Below are 19,086 nucleotides of genomic sequence, written 5' to 3'. Positions count from 1 at the left end.
GTCAAATGTCTTGAAAAGTATTGTAACATAAAAAGGGAAAATAATATATATTTATGGTGTAGTGTCAGAGATTAATATACAGAAATATGACTGATTTAGTTGCCCAACGTAACTGTAAATGTATATGAATATGTGTATATGAAAAGTATTTCCCCTTTAATACACAAATTAGACAATAAAGTACCTGTGGAATATCAACAAACTGCTGTAATTAATCAGATTAAGGTGTAGGCTTCATATTCAACATATTATTATTATAACACCTCTCCTTGATTATTTGATGTGTCTCTTGTTATTGTTATTAAATCTACTCACCAGATAAGATTTTTACTGCATCACTGTATCGCAGAGGACAGAAATTAAATCCCAACTCCAAAATAAAGTCAACTCATCCAAGACTGTCTTTTAAAAGCAGTGCTGTGTATTATTATGAGGTATGGGTTAGGCTATTACTGGCTCTTTGTAACAATAGTAATTGTTGTCATTCCACAAATATGATGCTGGTGTAATTATATTTGCCAAACTAATCGGCTAACATACTTTAGGCTCAGCTAAAGCCAGTTAAGATAGATCACTAGATGATTCAGAGTCCCGGGTCAACTGTTGCAGGTTTTGTCTTAAATATGGAAAAAGAACAATCTCAACTAAAACTTCACTCTGCAGCACCTTAATGCTTTAATGCCTTTATTTGATAGTAGATAGTCTATAGACAGACAGGAAACAAGGGCAGAGAGAGAGAGGGTTATGAGATGACACACATATCACCCAGCTGGGCATCGAAACGTGGATGTTGTGGTTCTTTGGTCGGCCATCAGACACCCCCAAACCTCTAACGGCCACTTGACGTTAACAGGTCAATTGACATCAGGAACAGTTTTATATTGAGTGAACAAGTACATCTATATTATAACAGTAGTAACTGCTGGGTAAGACCTTGGGTTTTGCTATATTTCCATCAGGGAAATGGGACTCATGTGAGAGACATGACCTTGAACGTGAGGACACTCCATTGGAATCTGATTATTGAAAAACAACTTGCAGTTTGCAGTTTGAGATTCCCCTTAAAGATGGTAACAGGTGTGTGAGTGCATGTGATTTCCCATCAAACGCTCAGGAAAACCGGTAAAACCCGTCCACACCAGGAAATACAGTGGCCACAGACAATCTATCGAAACAGTGTAACGTGTAAACATTCAATGATTAACAGCTGCTTGAATATTTATGTCCATCAACAGTTTCCCTGTTGATGGACATAAATATTTTCAAAGAAAAAATCCCCTTCCACAAACAGTCACCTTAATATAACGTCATCAGTTAAAGTGCAACTTATCAGCCTTTAGTCTTAAGAGTAGAATAATGACGCTGCACTTCTGGACATCAGCTTCCTTTAATACAGATAATGACTTCATGAGAGCAAGTTTCCTGTTTAAAGAAGTGACAGCCCTTTCTTCAGACTCTCTGTAGCTGCATTGCATACAGGTTTATTTCTTCTCCATTGGTCTAGAAATCAGTCTTTTGGCTTTTTCTTCAAAGTTCGAAACACCGAAGAACAGACTGAGATGTTTTCTTTCCTCTGTGACTGACTTTGATAAACGTTTAAATTACTGGCTGTTGCTGGATTTTGCAGCTCAGACTTGTTAAAGGATGATCTAATGGCCTGTAAAGTCTTTTTGGTCGCAGACTGTACAAACCTCAGAAAATGGCCGCAGCGTTGGCCCGGCCGCACTGGGATTGTGGACTGGCTTTGTGACGCTTTGTCAGCATGAATTTTTTATATAAACATGTTTATACACATGTAGACACATTATTACACTCTGTAAGGTATTTGGGTTTTGTGATGTATAACCTCACACTGTTCGTATGAATGTTACTATTTAAAAGCTGATTATAAAGCGAGTTTTGCTTTGTATGAAAACAGAAAACAGAAGAGAGATCAGAGAGCTGACGATACTGCGTCCCGCTGCGCTGCCAGAAGAACGATTTTAAACTCAACCACGCTGCGGCACAACACCAGGGGTCTTTATTTTTCATACCTGAGAGCCTGTGGGATGTGTTTGATTTATAACACAGCCCCGCCTTCATGTAGCAGCATGTATGTATTAAACACATACATTTGTTTTAAATACACACAAGCCGCTGAATGTTTGTAGGCCGCGCTCTCTTTTTATCCTGGGAGGTCATCGGGTATGTTTGATTTATAGCCCGGTCCCTCCTGGCTGTGTTTTCACATGGGTCCGGCACCACCCCGCCCCTCCCCCAGTGTGGAAAGAATTAATGAAACACACACACACACTTGAACACAGATCCTCAGCAGGCTCAGTTCGACTTGTCTGGCTGAACTACCTGCTCCCTCAAATATTTCTCATCGTTCCAGTTCTTTCACTCACTTTTATCAACAGGGAAAAACAAATGATTCCACAGAACAGTTCACACTTCGATTATTGTGGCCAAAACTAACACTGTATAAATCCTCATTTTCAGCAAACTTCCCTGATATACTACTTTTAATGCTGAAGTGTGAAATTAATTCACACCATGTTTCCCTTTGGTTTTATACGCCGCGTTAATATAGAATTAATATAGAATACACCCAAAACCACCATAAATATGAGCAGGTTTGTTCTTAAACTTTAGGACAGTTGAAGCGGAAATCTGTTCATGTTTTCATGTGTATGATTTCTTGTGGCTGTTAAAGGACAAAGTTGATTTTTAAAAGGCCAAAAGTTAACTATTGTGCTCTGTGCACATTAACAGCTGTCGGGCGCTTCTACTACTGCAGTTTTACTATAAGAATAATAGAGGTCATTAGCAGTATTGTCATCATCGGTTTGTTTTGCCACTGTTTATAGTAAAAGTGATATCCCAGAAGTCTCTACTGTAAACATCAGTTTTCTGCTCATCAAGATGGATCAGCACATTCGAACAGCCTGAACAAAAAAACAAACTTCATGAGACTGGGAAAGCTCTAAAGGGTTGAAAGGTGTTTCTGTTATTTCGACCTCCCCCTGTCGGTGACAGCTGTTAAATTTTCTCCTGCAGAAATGCATAAATAATCCTCTCCCTTTCAGTCTCTCTGTATTTCTCTTTTCCTCTTCTATTTCTTTGTTTCCCTTTCAGTCTTTCTTTCATTTCCTCCTCCTTGGTATTTTAGTTTGGTGTGTCCTCACTTCATTAAATAAGCATCAAGTCATGCAACTGAGAGTTCCCATCATCCTCCTCCTCCTCCCTTTTTTTTTTGTCTTCTCTATTTTGTAGTCTATTTATCTTTTTCTCCTTTAATTATTTGTCTGCTCCTCAAAGTCTCATTCTCTCTGTTCATCTCCCTCTTCCCTTGAGAATCACTTTGACAGAAAAAATTGTCTAAATTGTGACGGTGATGGATTATTTAAGTCTTTCATATAAACCAAATGAACCAACACCTACTTTGAAGAAAACACTAAAAATGATCTTCTGATTTAGAAAATGATCGGCAGGAGCATAAACATGTTTTTTAGATAATGGGGTAACATGTTAAAACCACCACTATGGTTTAGGAATGGATATCAGCTCTGATCTGCTCTTGAAGCTTTGGTTACACAAGATAATATTTAGACGAACCAGAGGTTTGACAGTTTAATGAAGACGGACAGAGATTCACGGGGAGAGATACTCGCTCTCTTCCTGTTTTCAACAGCTTCAATAACTACGTGTGATGTTGAGCCTGAATTTTTCTTCTGTGTGAAACTTTTACTCAAACAAGATTCAAGTCGGTACGTAAATGCATGTGTGATTACCAAAACACCAGCAGGGACAGACTGAATAACGTAAAATCCTCACACACCTCAGTCGACTTCCATGGCCTCACATCTCACACCCGGAGATAATATCTCGAACACACAAACACACACCGAGAGCTCAGATCAGTGCGCAGTCTTTTCTCACAGATGTCACTCCCAACACATAACACTGCACATGTTTACTGAGAAAAGGTAAAAACACAAAGACCAACCTTCGGATTTTAAGAATCAATATTCAAATTAAAATCATGATTAATTGGAATTATTGTTCCTGAATCCAGTTGTAGTCTGGTTCTTCATGTTTGTGCATTTCTCAGCTGAGCAGAGGCTCGCTGTCGTGGAACATGGACACAGTTGAACAGTGTGAAGGTTCAATGGGACTTTTGATTGAATCAAGAGTCGTTTTGGTGAAGTCGAGTCAAACTTCATCAGTTGAACATTTCCCTCATGGGGAAATTCAGTGTGCTTTGAATCATCTGGACAGTGAAAAGCAGTTAATGGTTTCCATTAAATATCATCTCTTTTCACTTTAAGTGGTTGTCTCAAGCTGTTTGTAAAGAGCGATTTGTTTTCTGGCTCCAAGGCACTTTGGCATGGGAGTCGTGTGAGAGTTGAACCTGTGACCTTTCAATTATGATCTGGTCTGTCTGACACCCCGCTGCACCAGAGGGAGCAAAAAATGTGGGAAAGTGTTTTAAAATAGTTTGGGCTGGATATGAAAATGTGGTTTTGAACGTGGAGGTTGCTCATGTTGTTAGAATGATGTTTTTGGGTTGACGAGGTGTTGTTTTAGCGGTGGTGTGACCCGGGAACTGTCAGCTCACTGGCTGCGTGGTTGAACAACATCACGGTCATTAATTGGGTCCGAAGAGGGTGAGAGACACCAGATATTTCCCATAAATCATTTGGGTTTGGTCAGATGTGAAATCAAGCTGTTATCAGATGGGAGGCATTTCCAAAATCAGACCTGGACAGAGTCACGCTGTCCCGTATCCAGCACCGTTAGTCAGCAGTTTGTCTTTGCCCCGTTAGAGGCAGCGCTGAGAGATGATGATAATGTCCGACTGACAGATCAAGTGAGTCCAAACATCTACTTTTACCTCTCGTGTAGCACCACCAGAAGGTCAACAAGTCGTTTTGTAGGAAAGAAAATGATGAAACTGCTTCATCTTTTGCTACTTGTAACCCTTTGTTGGCAGTTGTGACCAGTTCAAAGAAGACAGATGTTTTTTGTTTGGTGTTTAATTTCAATATTCTTCAGGCTTGAAAAGTAAATTATTTCACAATGAAAAAGCAAAGATCTGGAGCAGGTCTGGAAACAAAAAACAAAAGAAATGTTGTAACTATAATGTTTTTCTCTGTTCTTCTGTCTTTTTAATCTTCTTGTGATCTCCAATTGGTTTTTGGCATCATCAAGTTCAAATCCATGACATAACCACAGATCAGCTGTCAGTGTTAGGAAGAGGTTACTCACATTTTTCTCTGACAGACAGACAGGCAAAGAAACTTTGTTTGCTTTTAATTAGCTAAGGAAGCATTGTCTTCTCTTTTTTTTTTAAATCATTATTTTTCTATGTTTATTTTCTTGATTTCTTTAGCTTGACTTGAACAACACATTCAGACTCTAAACTAGATCCCCATGAATCCTCTTCTGCATCTTCACAGCATTTTTTTTTTCTATTCAGATATTGTCAGAATATATTTTCGCCATGATTTCAAAAAGATGACAACAGTCGTAAAAAATCTTATTTGTATGTCACTTTTCAAATTAAACGTTTGTGTCTGTGTTTCATTGCAGGTCCTGTATCTTCTACAGAGCGTGCATGGATATCCCCAGAGGAACGGAGCTGCTGGTTTGGTACAACGACTCCTACACTTCCTTCTTCGGCATCCCGCTGCAGTGCATCGACCAGGACGAAAACTGTGAGCAAACACTGATGACCTCTCTTACTTACTTTTCTCGTTGGATTTTTCCCCGTGTGTTTCAGAACGGCAGATCTAGAAACAAAAAAACAAGACATTTACTGATGTAACATAAAATATTTTCATCTAAAACTCCATCAGGTCATAAGTTCATTTTGCAGAACAGGTGATGAAGTGAGGAAGTGAAAGATGTGCACTTGTTGAATAGTCAGGAAAAGGTGTTTAAAGTGATGCAAAGATCGTCGTCTAACTGAAAGGGGAGAGGTTCAGTTACCTCAGCTGCCCTGTGTTAAATCAACACTGAACACTGATAAAACCATCAGCTGAATGTCTCTAAATGTGACTCTTAATGTCTAAATGCTCCAAACACAAGTCATCTCTCTGCTCTGATTCTGGTTTGTCTGCGGAAAAAAAACAGCAGTTTTCTTTGGATGTCTTTTTAATTTTATTACCGACAGTATTTAAACTGTGTGACTGGAAGAGAGCCTACGGCCCGCCACAAAAACAAGGCAGCGAACGCAGGTTTCTTACAAACCTGCTGCCGTCTGATTTATGTCCGACCAGCTGAGCCAGCCAAAACAAAGCGGGAAGAAGTCTTTATTTGCTAAGATGTGGGCACGCTGTGGCCTAGTGATGACACTCTATCCCATCTCCCTCTTTCTCCTCTTCTCTTTTCTTTCATTTAAGAAAAGATGTTTTTCCACTGAAACTTCTCATCTTCTTCTTCTCCTGTAAACAAAAATATACACATCCAGGATTGTCCTTCGTATGTCGACATACTTCAACTGATTTATAAAAACCTGCTGGTTCTAATTTAGTGATGTTCATGTTTTAAATTGGACGTCCACATGGTTCTTGTTTGGGTTGACAATTTTCAGGCTATGTTGCAAAATCAAATGATTCACTTTGAATAAATGTATCGCCCTATTGTCCTGACTATAGGACGACACTGATTATAAGATGACCCCTCCTTTTCCAACATGAGCTTTTCAGAAAACGACTTCTTGAGGGTAGGAAATACGAAGACAAGCAGAGGAGTCACTGAAGCCTTTTCTCTCATATGAGTGGAACATGAAATACAGTAATGCATAAAACCCACATTAGTGTATCTTGTCAATCACAGACTCTCACTCTCTCCTGTCAGACTGTTGAAGCGTCAGTCAGTTTCTCTGACACTATTTTTCAGACTTCATCTTCCTGAGCTCATCAGCTGTGATTCTCGGCTGTTTGACAGATTTTTCTACCTGATTAATTTCTGCAGTGACGTCGTCAGGAAACGCTGTGAACTCGTCTTCATTCGTCGTTCATTTATTTCCTTTGTGGTAACACTGGCCTTCAGAAACTCCTGTAGGTTAAAGAGGACTGAGGAAACGCTTAAAGGCCTGACTGACTCGCTATAAAATAACTTGAAAACACCCTCTACTCCAGCAACATTAAGGCTACAAACAACCCATAATGCAACACTCTCTGTTGCTCTGGTACTCTCTCCATTCAAAAGCAAATCTGATGAGCAGAAATAAATTGACCCTTTGATACTTTTTCAAACGTAATCAACAGAAACAAATATCGTCTTATATTTTTGCCAACGTGGTTCTTTTCTGGTGAGAGTTAAAGAAAGCTCCTGTTGAAACAGTGACTTAAATCATCATCCTCCCCGTTACATTCAACCGTGAAGTAAAAAAAAAAAGTTTATTTTATAAAACTCACTTTGCTCTAATCAGATTTAAGCTCTTCCAAAGCAGAAAAACATGACACCAAGTCGACATTTCCCTGATTTCAGCTGCTTTAAATGTTTAAATGTTTAAATGTTTAAGTGACAAACAGTCACACAGTTCTCATTCAAAATATGGAACATGGAATAATTATATTTAATAAAAGTAGAGTTTTGTTGCATCTTTATTCCTGTATTACTCAGTTTTTATCCGTCATTTCTGTCTCTGCCACTTTCTTTCTCTGTTCTCCTCTTTCTTTTCTCCTCCCTCTCTCTCTTCTCTATCCATCCTCTCGTTTTCTGCCACCAATTTATTTTTGTTTACATCTCTTCCAGTTTTCTGCTCAGTCAGCCTGTTTATATATTTTCCTTTCAAACCATTTTTCTGTGGATTTGACAGAGAAACTCGCTGCAGGGAGAAAAAACAAACTTTGACATATTTTTTCTTACACAATTATGGAGAAAAAAAAAACAAAACATGAAGGAGTTTTAATCTGTGGAATCTAAATTGAAAGGAATTGAATTAGGAGCTCGTCTTTCACAGAGTCGCAGTGAAATGAGATCGTGCTGATTGCAAATTAGAGACGTTTGGCCACAAACTGGTTTGTTTTACAGATGGAACAACTCTTTTACATGACATTGTTCAAAGTGACAGGACTGTGGCAGACTCTGCACACACTCTTTGTTTACGAAGGACCTGTTTTGCCCATACATATAAAACCTGCTTTCAACAAAAATTGAATATAGAATTTGTTTTAACCACATTAGTGATGCTCATGTCTGTCAAACATAGAAACATGGAATCTGGCTCACACGTTCATGGTCCTCGCAGGATAAATCTTACAGACTTTGCTTCTTGTGCCACTTGTTGGTCAAAGTCTCCACTTCTTCATCGCCTCATTTCATGACAGGATACTTATGTAAAACGAATTTCCGTCACCCTCAGTTTTATTAATGCAGCAGAAAAATCCAGAAGGTCTTGTCAAACTCAAATATCGTCCAAAGTTACTGTCGTTTAGATCAGTGATTCCTCACAGTGTTTCCTTTCCTCTGGGGTGAGCGCTGAAACTTAAGACAATAGTCCGGTTTTGTGTCATAGACAATTTGACAAACTGAGAATATTTAAATGTCCCAAATGATATAATTGTTTCACATGGCCTGTAGATTAAAAATGTGACGACCTTCAATCATTAACTCAGAGCACAGTGAGTGTCAGATAATCATCATCTTATTTCTTCCACCTTCACTTTCTTTATAAACAGGAAGCATCCCTTCAGTGTTACACATTACTGACTTTAAACTAGCAAACAAAACCACATTTTTAGACATCAAAAGATTCAATTTCCCTGCTTTCATCCAGCCAAAGTGACAGACACTCAGTTGCCAGTTTATTAGGAACACCTTGCTAAAGGCTAATAGATACTGACCCAACAGTCCTGCAATAAATCATGAAGGGTATAATGTGCAGTTTTACTATGTGTTGATTCCACTTTGTGATCAGTTTGTGCTGTTGAACTGTATTACATTATACAGAGGCGTCTCTGTTATTTAGCTAGCCTTCACTGATATTAATGGGCTGGACTAAATATCAAGACCTCTTGAAAACAGTTGGAACAGAAACTAAACATCATAACCTTCATGTAGGTCGGGTTTATTACGGGACACACACAGACCCGAGTCCTGCACTTCAACTGCAACAAAAACACAAAGAATAAACATTTCCAGAATGTCCTCAGCTTTAGACATCGTCTCTGTCCTTGTGAAGACATTTGGACCTCAACAGCACAGACGAACAAAACACACACATTCACACACACATATACGTTGTGCACCAGCACACACACTGGCAGGGGGATTTGCTTTTGTTCCACCCTGCAGTGAAAGAAGTTTGTTCACATCCAAATGAAGAGAAATTAGATTATGCTTCTTTTGTACAAACCGGAGGACGGCAGCTCTGCTCCAAATTAAAGACATTTAACTACTAACTGCATTTTGGGTTTTTCCACGTCATCGTTATCTGCTGATTGTGCCCACAAAGGATGAGAGTAATGTCAAAACTCTGCACTGGAGACAGCAGACTGTGACTCTGTGTCCTCAGCGGAACAGACATTTAAAGTTTTGACCTTTATTAGTGCAGAGAATACTGGCTGAGCACATTTACAGTGTACTGGGAGCTGACCAGTACAGCCACAGTAGCTCTGTACTGCAGTGTGCGACTGTCAGCGGAGGAAACTGAAGCCGTTACAATCCACAAAGTGTGTTTATCAATGAATTTTGCAAATCCAAAACCTGCTGCATGAAAATGAAAAACATTTTTGTGACAATTTAAGAAGTAATCCTACAAAATTGGGTATGTCAGTAAATCTGCCATCCACTGAATCCGTTAGTTCACTGTTTGTTTTGTCAAATATACAAGGTTGCATTTACTGTCTCCACTGGACCAGTGTTGGGTTCAGTGTCCTGCCAAAAAGCAGCTGACTATAAACCCAGAGACCTGAAGCAGAAACCACATAGTCAGAGGCAACAGGGCAACCAGCAACTTTCTGAGCAATGCAGGTGATCAACAGATGTCCCACTTAAATTCACCAATGAACATTCAAAGGCAATTCTGTCAGGTCTGTTACTAAGGTAAAATTTAGAGCTTTTCATTGGGGTCAAAAACAACTGCAGCATTTAATGGACACAAAATCCTCAACGTCCCTGAGCTGTGATTTTAAAAGTATTCCTGTGATCTAAATCCTAAATTTAGCCTCATTAATTAAAGACAAGGCTTGTGTATGTATGAAGTGTTTGACAATGAGGTCGAGAATGGTTTTGTATTAAAACCATAGTCAGTGATTATCTTTTAAAAACAGAAACAAATAGTATTAATTAATAACAATTATAGATACTGAAGCCATTTAACAAGGAACAAATAGAACAAACCCGAGAGAAGAACATGCATCTGTTTCACTGAGATTTAGATTCAACACGAGTCAATGAAACTAAGGAATTTAATTAAAGTCTGAATTAATGAAATAACAGAAAATAATTAAGAGCTGGAATCAGTCTGAATATATTCGGCCATATGACAGTAAGAGTTCATTCATTTAAGTGAATTAAACTACACACAACAAACACAGTCAGACTGAAGTGCAGTTCAGGCCGAACCTGACCCGAGGCTGAAGCACTTAGTGTGTTACCCTGTCACGCATGTAGTTGTTGTTACCATGGCTACCAATGGTTACTTGCCTGTTTATCCTGACTACACATGTAATCCTGAAAGAAAATGGCCGTAAAAAGCCATTGTTTTCTACACGCTAAAAGTAGACAGTTTAACACACATGACCGAACCCAGCTGTCATTAGACCCTCTACATGAGACACACACACACACACACACACACACACACACACACACACACATTCCAGTAAAGACACATTCCCCTGTACACTTGCTGTCATGCACTGACTGACACACTCACAGAAGAACTCAAACACACACACACACACATTAAAGATGAAAAGAGAAAACTCCAGAGCCAAACCACACACCAACACACAACAAAGAAAACATGCACACCCTCCAAACACACACACAACACACTATCAAAGCACACACACCCTGTGGTTGTTTACTCATGCACGTTCCATCCAATCACAGCCTGTCGGCTTGACGCTCTGCAGCCCGGACGCTGCCTAACAACAACAACATGTGGACTGACAGTGGGGGGACTCCTCTTCATATTCCTCCTCTCTCCTCTTCCTTCTTCTTCCCCTCTCTCTCTCTCCCCTCTTCCTTGTTTCCTCCTCTTTTTCTTTAGCACATTTTCTTCTCTCCTGTCTTCCAGCCTCTCGTTCTCCAGCGGCAGCAGGAGGAGTAATGAGGAGATGAGTTGTGTTTTAATAGCAACATGAGATAAAGAGGAGAAAATGCTGTGAAGTGAAGGAGAAGTGAGGAAAGAAGGGAGGATTTGGGAGAAGAAAATAAGGCAAAGAGAGGAGAGATAAGGGGGAGGGGAGAGGAGGAAACAAGGAAGAGAATAATAGAAGTAGAGGAGGACGGGAATGATGGGAAAGAAGAGGGAGAAAGTAAACAACAGAGGAGAGGAAGAAAAGATGGTTCAAGGAAACGGGAAGAGGGATGGAGAGTTCAGAGGAGGACAAGAAGGAGAGAGCAAAGGAAGAGTGAGGAGAAGGTTTCCTCTGCAGTAAACTCCACTGTACTTCATACTGACATCCCTTCTTTATTTGACATATTATTATTACCAATATTATAATTGCCCGCTATTGATTTTATAAGACTTTATAATCACTGGTAACGTTTTCATTATTGATTACTGACAGAGCTCTTGCAACATAATCTGAACTATACTTCATACCAGTAAAGAGAAGACAGAGGACAGAGACATTTAGAGGAAGCAAAGACACAAACAGAGATTCTGGAGTCAAAGTCTGTTTCATATTTAGCCACTTAGATTTTATTGATTTCATTATATAAAATGTAATGTATAATTTTAAAAGACAAGGCTGTTGATATGTTTTTCTTTTCAACAAATCCCTTGTGCAGAGCAAAACCAGCACTGGATTTATTCTGAAGTATGTGTGTGTGTGTGTGTGTGTGTGTGTGTGTGTGTGTGTGTGTGTGTGTGTGTGTGTGTGTTGTGTGTGTGTGTGTGTGTGTGTCTGTGTGTCAAACCCCTTATTCCTCTGACCCACATTGTAGTCATCCTTGTTTGTGCCAATAAGAGGTGAGAAGGTCATGTGAGTTACGATACAGGGAGATGTTTTCAGGTAGTTTATTCCTCTCTCCCACATTTGTAAAAAAAAAAAATACTTTGTGGGTCAATTCAGTTTTTTTTTTCAGTCGAACTGTTTCACTTTGTTCTGCATAATAATGAATGTAATACAAATACTGTCAAACTGAATGAGAAAAAGACAGATGTAAACAGAAAACTAGAATGAGTCAGTGGAGCACATTCCTCCTCCAAGGTCCAACAATCGTACACGTCTGTCACCAGCACCAAACTGTTCAAACTCACAGATCAGCATCATAAATATGTCTGATATTTTACATCAAAACATTATTTCCTTCGAGATTAAATAAATAATTCCTGGATCCGCCCCTTTAACAGGATCGGCACCAAAATATAAAACGGTCTTCCCTGGTCCATTCCCCATCGCTGCACTGCGTTTGGAGCAAGTCTGTTCAGCACTTTTTGCTAAATCCTGCTGAGAAAACAAACAAACAAGTCAACAGATAAGGGTGAAAACATGACCTCCTTGGTGGAGGTAATAAAAGACAGAATCGCTTAAAGAGGTTGACACATAGAAGACGTTTTTCTTTTTTAAACCACACACACTCATCACTATAACTCATACGTCTGTCTGTCCTGCCTCTTTTCAATCCCACATCTCCACGTCGCTGACCGGTAGAATGTGGGAATAGGGAGTTTCTGTTGTATCATACGTCATCTTTTGTATGGCTCATGTTTATTTCATAAAATAAATAAATATTGCAAGTCATAAGAAAAGAAGGAGTAGGAGGAGGATGAGTGTTAAAATAATGGAACTGATGTATAAACAGGAAGACTGATACAGAGATAGAGGCTGATACTGTGCTTGAAAATTGGCTGTAAAAACTTTGTACTCTTGGATCTGAGCCTGAGCTCCGTCTGTATTCATGTCACACCCTCTGCAAGAGACAAACCCCTTATAAAAAAAAAGAAAACACAGACTCTGCAATGTTGCAGACTGCATCTGCATAATTCTCCCATTTTGATGATGCATTTCATGCGCAGTCCAAACCGTATTGACTTGCATTTTTTGTATATGCAATGTTTGTAGCAAAATGAATTAAGTGTGGGCGAGCGGCGCGTAACGCGGGCGTCGATAGTGCCGTCGGGCAACTTACAAATGGTGTAATTATCTCCTCATAAGGTTATTAGAGGATCAATGGAGCCTGGTGGCCTGATGGCAGAGGTGAGCTGATGAAAGATGGGAAATGGTCAAGACAAGCCGACTGCAGAGGTGCAGCACGGGTGATGTTAGAGACACACTGCTCATTTCTGTCATGTAAAACGCTCAAAACAAGGAAAAACAAAGAGAATATGATGTTCTTGGATTAGTACATGGTATGTTCGTAAACATAACAGAACAAGTCCAGATGTACTGTTGGATGTTTTGCTGCCATGTTTCACATTTGATTAAGTTTAAGGAACTGAAATTATTTGATTAAGGTTTAGAACAGGTCATGGCCGTGGTCCAAAGGTCATTCACTGTCAGTAGAGGATGTGACACAAATTCTCTCTGTGGTGTCGAAGTGAAACAATCCACAGGCCACTTTTTTCCAAGCAAACCAGTTTTACAGAATGAAAAAAGAGCGAGTTAAAGTAAGACAAGGCCTCTTAATGTCATTTCAAACATAATGAAGGGTTATGGACTCCAGGTCTGTCAGACCACAGAACAGAACACAGCTGAATCCTGGGTCAAGTGAGGACAACTGGCATCAGCTGGTTTACCCAAAATCTAATTTACACACTTTCATATAATGTCTTTTTTTTCCTGTTAATGTAATTTGTACTTGACTGTTTTATTCACAAGCAACACTTCTGTATCCGAAATCTCTTCATCTTCTCTGCTAATACATTTATCTTTATGTTCACATTTCTTTTACAAAGCACTTATCAAAACAGAAGCAAAATCAATCAAAATACACATAAAAACCTGGAGAATAAAATACACAAAGGACAAATGCACAATAATTTAAACAATAACTGAAATAAAATACAGTTTGAGTTTAACTTTATCTTCTTAATACTGATATCTCAATCAGTAGAAGTTGCATTTGCCATATATGTATATGTATATGTATATATATATATATATATATATATATATATGAAGCAGCATTAGCAACAGCAGTTGTAACAGTAAATGTTGCAGTGGGTTTTTCCAAGTATATTAAAACTAACTAGGACCAGCATCATGTGGTAACCTACCAGAATCAGACTGGGGGCCCAGTTTGGGCCCTGAGACATAGCTTGAGAAACATGTCTGTGGTCGTTGAGAGAGGAACCGTGTAACACTGTAACTGCACTAACTAACAGACTCCAGTCCGTCTAACAAGACCCATAATTTCATTCACTGGAACCAGGAGCTAGTCAGGCAGCTCTGGCCTCAGTTCGGACAATGTGGTCCTGCCTTTGACTTTCCATCGCAGCAGCAAAATCATCAGAATTGTTTTTACTCATCAAACATGGCAGACGGACCACAACTTATCCTGGTGACAGATAAAACTTGGACACATAGAGAGACACCTCAAAACTTACTCTCCATCACTTATCCAGATCTGAGTTGCAGTGACAGCAGGTCAAGTAAATCTTTTTGTATTTAGCATTTTCTTGACTTTTTGTGGTTTGCCCAACCTCTGAGGATTTCAGCAGGCCTAGTTAGCCCAGCTGGCCTCGTCCCCAGCCATGTCCTCCTCAGCTCAGTCAGATAAATAATCCCTCAGGTTCGTTCTGGGACTGCCACAGTAGACCCGTCCTAGTTGGATGTGTCCTGAGTAGATGTTGAAAGAACCACCTCAGCTGACTCGTTCCATCACGAAGGACTATCAGTTCTGCTCTTAGCTCCTTCCAGATTGAAGCTATTCACCCTTTCCTTTGTAGGCTAAGACTCTACAAAGGAAGTCTAAGTCTGCTGGGCAGTGACCACAGCTCTTTACCATGTGAGATTTACGTAGAGCTTCACCTTGACCCTCAAACTGGTGGAGTCCAGGACAGATGATAGGGTCCAGTGTCACCTGAGGTGGCAGGTGAAGTCTCGATAGACTCGTAGATCCTTTTTTCGTTCCTGTCCATTTTGCTTGACATTTACATTAAAGCATCGATTGGTATGAAGGAGCATTCAGAAAGGTAGAAACATGCTCGTCACAGCTGTAAGAGAATCTGGTTGAACGTGGACACAGGTGATGTAAATGTTCTGTTTGAGTTCATGCCTGAAGACGACCCTAGCCTGTCTAAGTCAGGATGCCACTGGCTTGAAATTATCGTGGTCTTAACGGTCACCAATGTTGGCAGAACCCAAAGATCTGTTGTAAGAATTTTTTTTGTTTTTTCTCACTTCTGTGAACTTCTATTTTGAAAATCAAAATTCTTGTGAAATCAACAAATCCATGCGTAACCAACTAATTTCTGTCCTTTTACTCTTGGTCTCTAGTGAACGTCCCAGCCACGGTGGTGGAGGCCATGACCAGGCAGGAGTCCCTCCAGTCCTTCAGCAAAAATGGCAAGCCCTCCTCCTCCTCGTCTTCCACCTCCTCTACCCCCTCCACCACCCTCATGCGCTCCATGGTCTTCCCCCACTCCCCCTGCTCTCGGAGTTTCTCCCTGTTGGACAAGGTTGGGGTCGGGGTTCAGTCGGACTCTGGTTTTGGCCAGCTGGGATCAAAGAACCAGCGGGTCCTGGCGAGCCCAACCTCCACCAGCCAGCTGAGCAGCGAGTTCAGCGACTGGCACCTGTGGAAGTGTGGCCAGTGCTTCAAAACCTTCACCCAGAGGATCCTGCTGCAGATGCACGTCTGTCCGCAGAATCCCGACAGGTAAGAGCATCTGTGAACACGCCTTTATTAACATCAGCATAATAATAAACTCAATACATAGAGTATCACAAACACAGGTAAGTTAATTTAGTCCTGACTGGCACTGGACTCAAAGGATTCAGACTATAACTATAACGGCTTGAAAGAGAATTAAATAAGACATTTCCTTTCAGCCAGGGAAGCAAATTGACACTTTAACAACTTCCATGTCTCCATATCTTTTGAGATATAGCCTGAAACACTTCATACAGCTGAAACATTAACATCAAGAATGTGACACAGCACGAGAGTTTTTCTAAACTGTTGCTGCAGTTTTTCAGAGGACGCCGGCAAACCAGACACGTCGTTGTAATTTATGACTCATCATCACAACGTTTGTGTTACAGAAAGCGTGACTTTGTGGATGAGAGTTAAGAGAGCGTAAAAACGTTCGAGTGTGTATAACGTCTGCCAACTTAATTATATACAGCATGGAAGGAGGGAGGAAGAGTAGATGTGTGTGTGTGTGTGTTTGTGTGTGTGTGTGTGTGTGTCAGGGGGACGGAGGATGTATTGGAAATTTTTTGCTTAGCTTTATTTTTTGCGGGGAGAATCAGAGCGGCGTATAAATCAGCGCTGTGCGTCAGTGAGAAATACCTCGCCTTACGGTGACGGGGCCAGGAAAACAGATGCCACTTATTCAATAAACTAATACTCATAGGGAAGAAAAATGTGGGCTGGATATGGAGGGGGGAGGGAGGGTCGATGTGGAGCTGCCTGTCAATAGGAAGGTTTTATGGGACAGAGGAGCAGATAAAATTCAGCTGAACAAGCCAAACAGAACAGAGTCCTGGAGCTCTGAAGCCCCACTGTACCTCACACTCATGTGGACCGGGGTTAGACCAGTATGACCAGTCTGTCCATCACAGCGTCACCTGTCCATATGAAAAGCCAAAGTCCTGCCCCCCTCTTCAGCCTCTCCTCCTGTTGCCCCCAGACTCCTGAATGTTGATGATTCAAGTCAAGAGTCAAGGAGCATCCACTTCAGACCTCATGTTATCAAAGCAGATTTTATGTCTCTGCTCCGTCGTTGTACACAGAACTTAGGTAGGGAAAACGTCAACTAGTTCAATTTAGGCTACGTCCACTCTACTACGTCCAGAAGAGCGTTTCAGCTCCGTATCAGAAACTATCTACGTTCACTCAGCACCTGAAAACACACACATGCGTGATCATTCACACACGTTGAACATGTGCAATCCGGTGTAAACAGGAAGCAGATTGTCGACTCTGCAGTTGATTAGTTGCAAAAAATACTCTGAAGGAGGAACAACAGAGAGAGCTGCAGTGTTAAACTGCAGAATTTAACTGAACAACAGCTGCTAGCAAAGACAACGAGGTCTGTAACACTTTTCATTGTCCATGTCGCTTCCATCACTGGCAGTCGAGGCAGTGAGACCCGATCAGGGAAAGACTGTGGGTGTCTTCATCATCGTTTCTGAAGGTCTCTGTTTCTGTCGTCCGGACGACGACACAAACTGGAGTTTTTCAAACTAAAACGGGTCCAGCAGCGTTTCCAAAAGTCCCAGTTTTCAGTGCTCGAAAACTCTGGACGGTCATGGCACAGGAGGGGAAAACGTAGCAAAAAGAGACGCGTTTTAAAACGAAACCGTAGTAGTGTGGCCGTACCCTACAGCCATATACGAAGATGGTCTACAGGTCCTGTTTCTTAAGGTCGTTGTGGAGGTTCCTGGTTTCCTGTCGGTGGTTCTAAACGTCCTTCAGGAGATTCTGACTACAACTAAGACGGTCCAACAAGTCCTCGAGGTGGTTCTAGTGGTTCTTAAGGACGTTTTAGGGTCTTTTAGCTTAAACACTTCTGGAGTAACAGTGCTCTTCACCATCATCAGGGAATATGCTCTAGAAGAAGAGTTTTCATACTGCACTCATTCGCACTGTGGCTGTTTTGGAGGTTCGAGGTGGAATAGCTCCACTGACATCCTTTATGTTTGTTTTTATTTTGGTTAGTCATCCATCTGTAAGAGGCAGGTTTGTGTCTTTAGACATTAGAGCAGTGTGGCTGCTCTGAATACAGGCCCTCTGCTTTTTCACCATTGACCTCTCTTTTTTCTGTTTCTTGATTTTTTTAACGCCTCTCTCCCCGTCTCTCTCTCTCTCTCTCTCTCTCGCCCTCCCTCTCTCCCTTCATACATATTTATTGATGTTTACTTGATGGGAACATTTGGAGCTGAAGACTGATGGCTCTTTATATCAGCATGAAAAAAAACACCACACACACACCACCTCTCAGCTCCATCTCTTTCAGGTTTGTTTTTTTCTGCTGACTGTTTCTTTTTCTGAACTTTTTCTTCTTCCGTGTCGTTTTTTCCCCTGTGTGTCATTTCAACAAAATCCATCATCAGAGGAGCCGTTTGTTTATGTCGATGAGGCCTTGGAAGTGCTTTCGGTTCAGTTTTAAACTGGTGTCAGGATGCAGGATACTGTTTAAGTTCTGAGATGGCGATGAGTGATGAATCAGGAAAAACATCTGAACATAAACGGACTGCATCTCCACTTATAGGTCTGACATATTACCAAAACAGCTCAGTATAAACCACAGCAATGACCTAAATTAATAACCACTGATGTTATGATTGATGTGTTTACTGCACTGGTGTTTAAAACACTCATTAGTGCTTTTAGTGAAAATGGGGTATTTTTGCTGAGCACTTTGATCTCCAGTGTCCACAATTCAGGTCTGGTTCTGCAGGCTTGTTGTTTATGAATAAAGCATGTATGTGCATATGGACACAATCACGCTTGTATATCCGAGGACAGAAAGTTTACAGCTGATTGAAAGTGTGTATCATCACAGAGTTGACTTTACAGAGGAATTAAATGTTAAATTTGTCATTTGTTTTTGTTACATACCAATGATCTGTCAATGAATTGGCCTCAGCTCGTTGCTCCTCAGTTTTTCCAGTGGTTCATTTAAATATTTAATGTTCTCTGTTACTCATGTGAGAGCTGCAGTAATGGGGCATGTTCAACGTTGTACAATGAGCTAATTTACTACATGAACATGAATAATGTCACCAGCTTTTTGTTTTATAT

General features: G+C 40.5%; 1 protein-coding gene across 4 annotated transcripts in view; it reads left to right on the top strand.

Moving 5' to 3' along the window:
- Positions 1 to 19,086, top strand: part of prdm6 (PR domain containing 6) — a 103,431-nt gene that overhangs the window by 66,419 nt on the left and 17,926 nt on the right. For all 4 annotated transcript variants that reach the window (XM_056376516.1, XM_056376515.1, XM_056376518.1 and 1 more), the window contains exons 6-7: positions 5,575 to 5,699; positions 15,612 to 15,993. In XM_056376516.1, the coding sequence (XP_056232491.1) occupies positions 5,575 to 5,699; positions 15,612 to 15,993 (507 nt within the window). The remainder of the gene's footprint in view (positions 1 to 5,574; positions 5,700 to 15,611; positions 15,994 to 19,086) is intronic.

This window comes from Seriola aureovittata, chromosome 5 (assembly GCF_021018895.1).
Source record: "Seriola aureovittata isolate HTS-2021-v1 ecotype China chromosome 5, ASM2101889v1, whole genome shotgun sequence".
Taxonomy (NCBI): domain Eukaryota; kingdom Metazoa; phylum Chordata; class Actinopteri; order Carangiformes; family Carangidae; genus Seriola; species Seriola aureovittata.
Note: the sequence above shows the minus strand (reverse complement) of the source record. Positions and strands in the feature narration are given on the sequence as shown.